The sequence below is a fragment of the Pinus tabuliformis genome, chromosome 1_2, assembly GCF_031772625.1.
Source record: "Pinus tabuliformis cultivar Carrire ecotype Pingquan chromosome 1_2, CPIR1, whole genome shotgun sequence".
Taxonomy (NCBI): domain Eukaryota; kingdom Viridiplantae; phylum Streptophyta; class Pinopsida; order Pinales; family Pinaceae; genus Pinus; species Pinus tabuliformis.
The window spans coordinates 166,129,671-166,142,776 of record NC_142298.1 but is presented as its reverse complement, the minus strand read 5'-3'; the positions used below and the strand labels follow the sequence as shown (position 1 = coordinate 166,142,776).

Below are 13,106 nucleotides of genomic sequence, written 5' to 3'. Positions count from 1 at the left end.
GAAGGTTATAGGCGACAAGCTCCCAGTTCAATCAATATTGCCAGAACTTGATGAGGAAGGAAAAATTATATTGGAACCAAAAGCAGTCACAGAGACAAGAACTAGACAACTACGAAATCGATCAATTTCAGAGTATCTCATCAAGTGGAAGAACTTATCCATTGAAGATTCGACATGGGAGGATGAGAATTTTATACAGAAGCATCCAGAACTACTCAAGCGTTGAGGACAACACTTTTTGAAGGAGAGGGGCATGTTAGATCCCTATAATACTAGTGATTAACCCATTACTATTGTAGTTGTATCCCTTATTAATATTGTTGTGCCCCTATTGCCCCCATATTGTTATTATTGTGCCCCATAGAAACCCTCTATTGTTATTTTTGTGGCTTTATAGTATTATTGTTAGGTCGGCTGGGTTATATTGTGACTCCTTAGACTCCTATATATAGAAAGGAGGTTTTTTCATTTGTATCATCCAAGAATTGTTCATTTATGTAATTTAAAGGAGGTTGCCCCCTCGAAGAGGCTAAATTCTAAGGCGTTGATCTATCATTTCTATCTTTTCTTGAGCTGGTTTCATAACATTGAAAATCAAACATAATTAGAGTGAAATAAATCATGAAAGGAACAAAACATCTACACATAAGAAATTGAAGAAGAAACAATATCAAAATACCATACCACAGGAATACCAAAAAAATAGCTGCAACTTCATCCAATATATTCCATTCCAAACTCTGAAAGCTATTACAACATCCAACAGAGTCCAACCTTTTCTTACCTTAAATGATGAAGTATCTATACAAATTATAAACTAAAATATATTTGATAAAAGTCTCAGGATCTTTTTACAAATATCCTAAATTGTTTTGCACAAATAGAAATGAAATGTAGGACATAAAAACTAAGGTATCTACTTGGCATTATCATTATGGATTTTTATTGACAAGGAAGAGGAATTCGAATTTGATTGCAACTGAGGTGGCTAACCGTCTTTGAACATTTTCCTCCCGAAATCTTGCAAAATAGGGTCCAGGCATCACTTTGGATATCTCAATCCAAGATAGATATGTAAAACATGAGAGAGGTTATTGTATATAACTACATTCGTGAAATAAACCTCTCTCAGGTTCCCAAAATTAAGCTCTAGCTATTCCCAATATTCTCTGCAAAAAGGTGACTGAAACAAGACTTTACACAGTCCGAAAAAAGGTTGTAAAGATGTACACGTATATCTCCTTTCATAATATATGTGTAATTTTTGAAGTCAGTTATTTTACTTTGGAATATTAGGAACACAAACCTCCTCCAGTTTCTCAATATTCATCTCTGATTGGCCACAATATGTTTTGCAAAAGTATGGCTAAATAGGAAAATGTTATAAAATATGTCTGCAAAGCTTCATCTATATATCCCAAACCATAATAACTGTTAGAAAAATGAGAGAGGTTTTTGTACATAAGAATGTTTTCAGACAAAAATTCATTCAGTTTATGAAAATGCATCCTCATTGGTTTGGAAACTATGTTTGAAATCAATATGGAGTATATGAAAAAGCATAGTTTCAACTGATCATGGGACAGATGAATGACGTGGATGCAGGAGGTGACATGGAATTTATGGAATGGAGGGTAACATAACTAGGAGTGCATGGTAGAAGGTTAAGAGAGGTAGATGGAGTGTAGGTGAGTGAGGTTTTTTTACTAGGGCTACCATCAGTGAGTAAATTTTTGAATGAGGACCTAGGTGGAATGACACAAATTTCTGAGCGAGACCCTAATATGAATATGAAAAGAGGAGTTTTGATCACTAATGGTAGTATAAAAATACTAACTCTAACACAATCCACAACAACATATAGATAATCATTTCCTTTCTTAGACATTGGTAGCCCCCTTACAGAATTCATAGAAATACTTTCCCAACGATGAGAAGGAATAGGAAGTGGAGTTTACAAACCCAATTTCCTATTGCTAGGCTTGCTAGTAGCACACATGGAACATCCTCTTACATATCTTGAAACAGTTTCATTCATGCAAGGCCAATAAAAATATCTCTGAATTTAGGCAACTGTTTTTCCTACACCAAAGTGACCAATAATAAGAGAAGTGTGCGCTTCCCGTATGAAATCAACTCTTTCACCCTGTGGAACACATAACTTGCCAATATGATACAAAAAATTGTTATGAACGTGATAATACAACTCTTCAACATGATTCCATAGAATTAAAGTTGCATAAACATCTTTAAAATCTTCATCTTGAGCATACTTTTCAATATAACTTTCATGCATGATTGAGTTATGCTTAAGAATGACAGATGCATTAAAAATAGGCCTTAATAACATATTAGAAACTTTATTGTATATGCCTTTCTTTACCTAATTACCAGATGAAATTGATGTAGAAATCCCATCCAGCCAAAATGTCTAGCTTGTTTTAAATAAATAATCCTTTCTTTAACCATGAAATAATGCTTCCATTTCTTCACATTTTGTACCAAAGGATACATCTCTTTATCATAAGTTGGATATTTAATTAATGCATTGGTAAAGGTTTCAGAATGATAACAAATAGGCTTACCATGCCTCATCAAAATTGGTCCCATGGCATAATCACTTTCATCGGTTTGAATCTCAAAGGTTTGCTTAAGATCTTGAAGTGTTATAACTAGTCTTGTACTAATTTTCTCTTTCAATGTGTCGAAGGATTTCTTTTGCTTTCCTCGACACTGAAAGACCTGTTTCACACTTGTCAAAGAATGTATTAGTGCTGCAATGAGTGAGAAGTTAGCTATAAATTTTCTCCAATATTGGGTTTTGTCCCAAAAATATCCTAACTTATGTTACGTTATTTGGTTTAGGCCAATTCACAATGAATTCAACTTTTGAGGGATCAATCTTCAATTCACCCCCTCCTACAATATGACCCAAATAAACCAAAGAGGTTTTCTCGAATTCACACTTAGACATATTCAAATACAATTTCTCTCTTTTCAAGACATCTAAAACTTGTTTCACATAATTGAATTTATCTTTTCTAGTCTTACTAAAAATCAGAATATCATCTAAGTACATTAAGAAAAAATAATCAAGTAATAGCCTCAACACATCACTCATAACTCTCATGAATGTTGCAGGTGCATTGCAAATCCCAAATGACATAACTAACCATTCAAACAAACCTTGTTTTGTCTTCAAAGAAGTTTTCCAAATATCATCTTCAACAATCCTTATTTGATGATAACCACTTCTCAAATCTAACATTGTGAATTAAAAAACATCCTTTAATTTATCTAGCAAATAACCAATGCAAGGAAGAGGATAGCTATTCTTTACTGTGATTTTGTTCAAAGATCTAAACGCATGTGCCATTTACCATCCTTATTTGGAACCAAGACAATAAGATACCCACAAGAAGATGTGATAGGCCTGATGACTCGTTTGTCCATAAACTCTTGAATTTGCTTCTTAATTTTTGTATCCTTGAAAACAGACATTCTATACATGTCAATGTTCAGAACTCGTGCATGTTGCTACAAGTGAATCTCATGTTCGATTCCTCTTTTACGAGGCAACCCTTCAGGTTCCTGAAACATCTTGTCATAAGTGTTAACAACTTCAACCAAATCATGTTTTATTCTAGAATCATAACTTGTAAAAGATTCATATTCAACAATATCTTTAGCTTTGATCATGAACAACACAAAGTTTTTACTAGAATTTACAGGCCTTTTCATTAAAACAAAACTTACAAAAGAAAAGTTAATCTTCTTGTGATGTGCTCTAACAATATACTCAACTCCATCTTTAAAAGGATGATATTTGTTCTCATGATGATAAAATATGGCTTTTTGGTCATACACGTATGGAATCCCTAAAACAGTTCCACATATGTCAAGTGGTACTACGTCAAGCTCTACCTCATTTATAAAGTTTGAAATGATGGAGAAATTGAGTTTACATTTTCTTGTCTCTTGCAATTTGGCATCATCACATACCCAACCCAAAGGGTAAGGTTTATTATGAGGTGTAGTTTCTAGATTTAGTTTCTTGATAATAACTTTAAAACTAAGTTTGTCTTGGGATCCACTATAAAACAATCTATCAACTTTTGTATATTTTTAAATGACCCTCATATAGAAAATCTCAATTCTTTCTTTATCATTTTCAGACTCGATAAGGTTGCTAGAAGAACTAGTACTTGCAATAGAAGCTCTACCTTTCATTCCCATGCCTATGATTTTGGTTTCATCGCTTGAATCAAATCTTAGACCGTGTTCACTTGTTGCAATAGAATTTTGTTTCCCCTTGTTATTGAACTTCTTTTGTCTCTTTTCTGGATGTAATTTCCAACAATGGTCTTCATCATGGCGTTGTTTTGAACAATTCTTACAGGCAAGTTTCTCTCCTTCTTTCTTGACTCTAGCATTCATTTTTCTTGTGCCTTTAAACTTCCCCTTCCCTTTGTCTCCAGATTTGGATGGTTTATTGCTAGTCTCCTCAGGAACATTCTTGCCTTTAACTTCTAAATGAGTTTCCTGAACACATACTTCATCTAGATTGGTGGGAATAAACGTAAGTATGGTATGTGTCAAATAAATATGTAATCCACCTATGTATTTAAGGAGAGCGTCTTGTGAAGACAAATCAACACCCAAGATTAAATCTCTTCTTCTAAATTATGGTGTGTAACTTTGAACACTCTAACCTTTAATTTGTCTATAATTTTGTCAATCCATATTTTTTTTTCATATAATTTAATGGATAAAATTTCCTTCTTAATGCAGCTACAAAATCATTTCAAGAAGAGATAATTTTACCACTTTTGTTTAAACATTGACTTTTTGCCTCCCACCAGATGAGGACTGCATTTTCAAAATGAAGAGAATCAAGTTGGATATTTGTGACATCATCCTTAATCCTTTGAATAATGCAATAGACTTCAAACCCAATTATCAATCTTTTGAGCATTTACCTCCCCATTTTACATAGGAAATTCAATATTGACATCAAGCTTTAGCAAAGGAGACTTAGCATGTACTTTTTGAGATATAGGAGGAGTATGTCTAGGTGTTGAAGAAGGTGAAGAAGGAGATGAAGATGAAAGTGAAGATGGAGGTGAACGAAGAGGTGGTGGAGGGAATAGAGGATTTTTACCATCACCACCATTACCTTTTGGATGGTTTGAACTCTCCCTTTGTAACATTGATGTCCTTTCATTGTAAAACAATTTTACCATCTTTGACGTATCATAAAAAGTCTTTTTGAAATGTCTCTCATCCTTATACATTGTCTCATGTACTTCTTCATGTGCTATGACTCGTGTAGTTCTTGGATTTTGTGACCTGCTTGAACCAATTTAAGGGTTTGGTTCTTCAAGCACTCATTCTCCTCTCCTCAATTTAAACCTTGTAATCATTAAAAACACTTATAAAAATAGTCGAACCTTAAAAGAAAACCATGCTCTCATGCCAAATTGATTTGAAATAAAAAATTCAAAGGTTTCTTGAAAATGTTTACAATCTAATTTATGTCTTGTAGGAAATGGACCAAAATTACACAAGCACATAAAATTAGTATTTTTAGTTAAGTTTTACAAATATCACCAGAGAAAAATAGACAACATGCAGCATCACAAAACAAAAATTTAATGACGGAATTCACCCCTCCTAGGCTACGTCTCGAGGTCGAGCTTCCAATGTTGACCCTGTATATTATATGCTCAAAATGTAAACTACATCAAATACATTGCCCAAATCACAAAAATAATATTGTCATTGTGTCCAGAAAACCCGAAAACCCATATATGGGCTCTTTTTGGGCTCAAAAAGGTTAAAAAACAGCCAAGTTAGGCATCCTTCTCCATTTCTCTATTGTTTGTCTTGCAAAATCACCAAACCTAGCAAAACTGGCAGCATTTTCTTCCTTCGGCTTATCCCCCAGACGATAATTTCGCGCAGGCATGATAGAAATTTGGTCAAAATTGGTGCAAAATGTAGGAGCATTAACTCGGTACCAACACCCAAAATATGCTCTTTTGGAGGACCATGTGGCACACAATATGGCCAGGGGCACAAGCGAGAGGCCACGCACCTACCCACTCAGTCACACCTGCTCATGTTATGGTCCATATGGTCACAGGCTGGGTGCCATGTGCCAACCCCTCTGTCACTAGCCCTGAAGTGAGTCAGGTGGGATGAATGGAATCGGGGGCCGATGTAACAGCTTGACCCCTCCACCTTACATCGTGGGCATGTCGTATGCGATATGAACAGGATTGGGGCCATGTGCCCCACCCTCGCCAATGCAAAACCCACTCCATTTTAAATATAATTTTTCCTTGTATATATATATATATATATATATATATATATATATATATATATATATAGCTAGAGAGAGAGAGAGAGAGAGAGAGAGAGAGAGTAACATATGTGGTCCAAAAGTAATTACGCCCACAGAATAAACAAAAAGAGGTCAAGGAATTACAATGCTCCTTTAAGAATAACAACATTTTTCAGTATAAACCATCTATTCAAAGGGAGAGATATAGCAATGAAATTTAAATTTAACGACTTAAAAGGAGACTACGGTTAGGGCCGACACTGTTTCTTGTAGTAGATGAAAATACAAAGCAAGAGACTCATAAAAGTTCTTCTAAAGAGTCTAAGACTTAGGAAATAAATTTACAAAATTCTTGTAGACGAAGGTTATAAGGTTGTCTTGTGACTTAGAAATATGGGAAATAAGTCTGTCGAATTTCTATTAAACGAGATATCATTTTACATATGTCGGTTTCTTCTATGAAGCCCATTTAACCTCACAAAAGTTTACAAAATTAAGTAAAAACCCTGAATCGAAAACCCTCATTAGGTAGTGTTGAGAATGACCACACCTGGGACTTTGCGAAGAGATGGGCAGAGAGCTACGGTAGTAACGGGTTCATGCCCATCTCAGTGGATTGTTACTAGTAGGAAAGCTTCACCTGCATGGAGAAGCAACGAGCTAGTTAAACGAAGAAACCTTGAATGTATAAAAGGAAATGACAGCGTTGCTATAACCAAAAACCCACCCGTACAAACCATTATGGGTTCCCTATGGGTCGTGCGAAACGGAAGCTTGTTGCCAAGGGAGAGAGCAAATGTTCCAAACTATGATGAAACAGAAACAAAAAATGTAGCTTACTGATGGATAAGGGTTTTGAGTGAGTTATTATGGGCACCATCGGATCTATCCTTGAATAGCCATAGAGGTAAATTGGAGTGGGATGGGAGTGAAAGTGCGAGGAGAAACTGGGAAAGCCTAGAGAACTTACAGAGCAGTGTTCGACAAGGGTAGAGGATGAGAATGAGGGTTTGGGTGACCTGCGAGTGGGAGGCAATTACCCTCTAATGCTCTTCTGTGCATTTCCATCGTTCAAACATTTACCATAAATCTTGCCCCTATTGTTTTTATCTAAATGTAAATTTAACTTAGAATATACTTATTTCTCAAGAACTTATTAAAAATAAATACACTCTTATTAAATATTATAAAGACTAATTAACACATTACAAACATCTCTAATATAAATGTCCATTATTATAGCGTGTATAAATGTGTATATAATATTTGAAATCATAAAGAAATACAAGTTTTATTACGAAATGAAAAGTAAAGAAAACCATAACGAAGATAGAGATAGAAGAAATCTGAGATATGAGATTGCAATGTTAATGGGAATTTTTTGTGACGAGTTGGTGTGTAGAAAAATTAAAAAATATAAAGAAAGATTTCAAAAAAGAAATGCAATATTTCCGGTTGAGTTTGAAAAGAAAATGCAATTTTAAGTGAGGAATTTTGGGTTTCGGCAGGAATTGGTTTTAAATTAATATTTAAAAATATAAAAGAATTTAATAACGAAAATAAAAATACAAGATAAATAACTAATATTCTAAAATATAAAAGAATTAATAACGAAAATAAAAATACATAATATTTTAAAATATGAAAGAATTAATAACGAAAATAAAAATACAAGAAGAAAGACATGGTAATGTGAATGTCAATTGGGGAAATTGAAAATTTTCACTGATGAAATGAGACACAGATGAAATTTTATATTACCATTTTATTACTTAGTTTCATTTGTATACAATTTATTTTCTTTATTTAAATAATAAGTTTTTTATTTTCTTGATATAGTTGCGTATGGTATATATATATATATACACTGTTTGCAGACTTAGAAGAACGGTAACTAAGAGAAGCCGCGTAACGTAATTTCAATTTTTGATGTCAAGTTGAGAAGCCGCGTAACGTAATTTCAATCTTTGATATCAAGGTTTGGACAACAAGTAGCTTAACTAAATTATGTTATCAGGCAATCAAGGCAATCAATTACTAACAATGGGCAGGAGAGATTTAATGGCCACAATATACAGAGCGTCGTTATGGCTTGCCATTGTGATAGCCATTTTGTTGGCCAGAGCGACCTCCTCCCAGGGACAAATATAGGAGAATCAATTTGATAAGTGGCGGTTTGGAGATTTAAACAAGTGTCTTTGTATACTTTACTTTCTGGGGTATCAGAACCTTTTTGGTGCTAAAGTCATTGGCGATGGATGGAGATGCTACTGCGACTGTCTATATTTTCTGGAACTGGAGCATAGCAGAGGGAGAAACCCTTTTCATCATTTCTTTATGAACTCGCAAACCTCTTCTTGAATCATTTTTAAGGTTTGTCTCAGATTTATTATTTACCTTTGCGATTTGGGTATAGGAAGTTCCCTTTCTTGAGGTTTTTTTTTGTTGTTGATATTCAGATCTATCATAAATTGGTTTACGTCATTAGGGATATAGCTTGAAGAAACATTTAAATTCATTTTCTATTCATTTATTTCATGCTTGGTATGTGCCTAGGCAAGTCTGGTAAAGCTCAGGATCCAGACATTCAGAAATTCTTTTGCTAGTTTATATATATGCGCGACACAGTACAACGATTGCGGGAGATATTTCCTCCTCATTATGAAGAAGTAGATGTGAAGGAAGGAATTTTAGGTATCGGAGGGTTCCCTTTTAAGGATTGCCAACGATCTTGGATACCACTTACAGTGAGGAGTTCAGACGGAGATGTCAAGCTATAAACAAAAAACCAGCAAACAGGGTAAGTACATTCTATTTTGTAAAAAGAATGCATGCCTCGTCAGTTAATGTTATAAATTTAACAGGTAGAATTGTTCCATCTAAACTTAAGGCAGGCATATCATCTGTCCAAAAACAAATATTATAAAACCATTTTCTGGTAATCTGCTTTTTAAATTCCCTTACCTTGTAAAATATAAATTGTATTTGAATACCCAAATACTAGTGCTCCCTTTCCTGAACTTCATCAATCTTATCCCAAATATTAGTAGTGTGTTGTTTCTTAGTCTTGGTTATTGTGCGTCACATGTTGTTGATGATGTTATATAATTATATCCCAGAAAAAATTAGTGGTCTAAATTCTTTAGACCAAAAACACGAAACTCGAACCAATTTGATGATGATGGGCATGTTCCACTCGGCTCTGCTGTGTTGTTTAAACTTTGAAGGTCCCTCTGTTTCAAGGCAATTATTAACTGTTTGTTTGAAAGTCCCTCTGTTTCAAGGCAATTATTAACTAACCGCCAAAGAGATTTGTTGGACGTTTGTAGCAGTATTTGTGTGAGGGGAGGGGAGTTTTAGACAGAGACATGATCTTGGACGTTCTGCGCGCGGGTCCCCAGACGTGGGAGGGAAGACGTTCGAGACGGCTTGCCTCTCATGCTCCCGCCTTCCAGTGGTGGGCCGCTGTGGTTCCAATTGCTTTCCAGGAGACCCATGACTTTGAAGGCGCGAATATAAAGATTGAGTTGCTTGACGCAGATGGATTTCCCTTGGACGGGCATCTGGGTGTACTGTCGCAAGCGTTTGGGCGATTTCACGTCCACAACGCCGAGGTTTGGACAGTGAGCATGACCATCACCATCACCATCACCATCATAGATGGCTCCATCATCTTTCCCAATCTTCCCAATCTTGAATGCACAAAGGTAAAGGACCTGATTGGGAGCATTCAGGTTTTGATTCCTTATAATAATTTCTGGTTTTCATTCCTTTTGATAAAATGTGGTTTGCTTTGGTTTGGCGCAGGGCCAATATGGAAAGGATGGCAACAAGATAATACCGGATGTTTCTTGTGTGGAGTCGAGCAAATGCCATGATTTACTCATACCATTGTTTATTCACCGAAGCAAATCAAAGCTATTAATTAGATGATGCATGGAATCAAATGCTCAACCCTTTAGCTCATTGTATTCGACGGATTTTATTTGATTTACATACCGATACAAATGCATGGAATCAAATGCTGAACCCTTTAGCTGATTGTATTCCACCGATTTTATTTGATTTACATATTGATACAGACTTTTTATTTGATTTATAATAATAATAATTCTCAGTCAATGTTATCCTTTGGATATCCCAACCATATTCATATGAATCCATTTCCACCGATGGCGCTGCTGTTGAATGGCATATAACATTTGTTTCCTTTTATTTTATTATAATTAAATTGTAATGCCACAAATTGTTTCTTTTTATTTTATTATCATGAAAGTGTAATGCCACAATTAATCTCCTCCATGCTTCGGTTAATCTCCTCCTTAACGAACTTTTGTATGGGACTCGAATCTGAATCTTGCATCATCACCAACATACTAGATTTGTGTAGCTTGAGGTCGAAGCTTATGTGTCGGGACCTCGAAACAAACTTCATCCATAAAAAAAAGTTACACTGTTATACGGCTCTAAGGGATACACGCAATGAGCAGAATTTGAGTTTCATCTATCATAGAGCGACAACTTTGACATACAAGCAAAGCACTTGGAACTTGAAAGCTTCTTATGATTTGCATTATTTTGGTACTCTGATTTCTACTTGTAACTCCAAAGGTTTTGATGTGCACTATAATATAATCTTGTTAAAACTATGATACAACGCGGGATAAAACATTTAATTTACGTTTCTAGAGTCCCTCCATTTACACACATTCTTCAACAAACTACATCGATAACAAAAGTTACAATGCTACACAGATTTAAAGGACATAATTAGTAGAATTTGAGTTTCATCTTTCATAGATCCACCCACATTTTTTAACATTGAAGAATCTATAGCGCAGCGCAGAAGCACACCGCCTAGTGCACTTTAGTGCTCCACAAATTTTGTTTAAATAAACCATGGTTAAATTGACAAGCAGGTGTGGAGGCTAGATAAGCACGCTTCAGACTTTGGTAAAATAGTGGAAAATGATCAATCAGTTTCATTCTGCAACAAATTTACTTGATGTGAAGCGTTGTAATTCTCAAATCCATGGCTCCTATATTTCTCCTGCAATATTTTCTTTTCGGTCACATTTCTTCTCTCAACCTTATCACATTGACATGCAAATTGATCTTCAGCAAGAAGAACAACCACTTCCATTGCAGCTTGTGTTCACATTCATATCATAAATTGGTGAAAGGCATGGTTGGTGATAGAATTTTGGGCTCTTAGACAAATCGAATTTGTGGGACAATCAAACTATATATTAAGAATATTACCACAAGACATAAGTGCGGAATGATGTGTGCAGAAGTTCGAGCCATTAGTGTGGAACGATGTTGTGCGGAAGTTCGTTGTCTAAAGGAACTTACACACTGTTTTTAATATGAATTTCTGCAAGTATCAACATTAATTGTCACAGTGTTAGCACTGTGAGGCATAGCAGGACCAGTCATAAGAATGTCACTGTTAAGCACTTACCAACATAATGGCTACTTAGAACAATAGTTCTATTTTCACTAGTACAATCTATCTCACTACTCAACAAGTTGCCTCCTATCAATACTTAAACAAAGCAGGGCTTTCCCAAGTAGCTATTTCCTTTCCTTGTTTCTCAAGGAATTAACCCCCTATTAATTAGGGAAATTCCCAATTTGAATTGCACAATTCCCAATAAGCCTTCCTTTGAGTGTATGCACCAACTGTAAACAACAATTATGCTACAACTAATAGTACATTGCCCTTCAACTCCAATCTCAACTACTTAGTTTGAGTTATCTATATGGATGAGATAATTTAGGTTGATTGATCACTTTCCTTGCCTCTGCCTGAACTAGTTCTACTAAGAGTGAGATCTAGTTACACTAATAATAACTCAGATTAACTAATCCTCATTGCTAGAAATTAGCAATCAATCATGTAGAAATGAACTCAAGTGTCTCCTACTTGAATTAACTCATTTAGCTGAAAGATAAGTCTCATATCACTTCAGTTAATTCCTCCAAATGTTTCCTTGAAAATAGAATTCAAATTTCTCCTAATTTAATTAAGGGAAAATTAAATTAGGTCTCTGCATGAGCGGATGTCCCCACTCGGTCTCCTCTTTTCTTCTCCATTTGTGGTTGCACCAAAACTTCTCGAGGCTACTTCTATGTATCCATTTTCAGAGGTAAATTAGGCTCCCTCTCAACCATCAAGCCTCTCACTTTTGTCTTGCTCCTCAAGGCTTTGGATGCATCTTCTACCTCAAGTGCATACATGTTATTGACTCTAGCACCGATCTACTTCACTTACCACGTGGCTATGTGCCTTAGAAAGGCTTTACCTTTACTGAAGATCACATCATAACCACGGTCTTCCAACACTACTATGGAGATGGGATTATTCTTCAAACCTTGAACACACAACACATATTTGAGCTTGAGAGGGGAGCTCAACTACTTCTCAAAATTAATTTTACCAATACTAGTCATGTTGTAACATTATAAGATTTCTTTAAGATCTAGAGACATAGTTCTTCCCTAAACATGGTCAATAATCCTTTGTAGAAATTACTTGTAGATTCAAAGTGCTTATGAAATGTATGTAAATCAAAATACCTGAATATACTCTATCAAATGCGGAAACAATTAAACAGTTGATAAATCCCAATGCATATATGAGACAAAATTCAATCACGCGTTAAACAATTATTTTCTAGGGAAAAGCAACTATTGAAAACCCCTCTTATATGTAGATTGCATAAATTAGAAAGTGGAAAAGATATACAATGTT

At 35.1% G+C, this 13,106-nt stretch overlaps 1 protein-coding gene across 2 annotated transcripts; it reads left to right on the top strand.

Moving 5' to 3' along the window:
- Positions 1-8,584: 8,584 nt before the first annotated feature.
- On the top strand, positions 8,585-10,476 carry LOC149205009 (uncharacterized). Of its 2 annotated transcripts, XM_089393402.1 has the most exons (4): positions 8,585-8,722; positions 8,906-9,149; positions 9,682-10,056; positions 10,157-10,476. In XM_089393402.1, exons 3-4 carry the CDS (start codon positions 9,718-9,720, stop codon positions 10,280-10,282), a joined length of 465 nt encoding a protein of 154 aa, XP_089249528.1. In that variant the 5' UTR covers positions 8,585-8,722; positions 8,906-9,149; positions 9,682-9,717; the 3' UTR covers positions 10,283-10,476. The 2 variants fall into 2 exon arrangements, with proteins under 2 accessions (XP_089249528.1, XP_089249529.1); XM_089393403.1 differs by lacking the exons at positions 8,585-8,722; positions 8,906-9,149 and having other exon boundaries at positions 9,170-10,056.
- Positions 10,477-13,106: the final 2,630 nt, after the last annotated feature.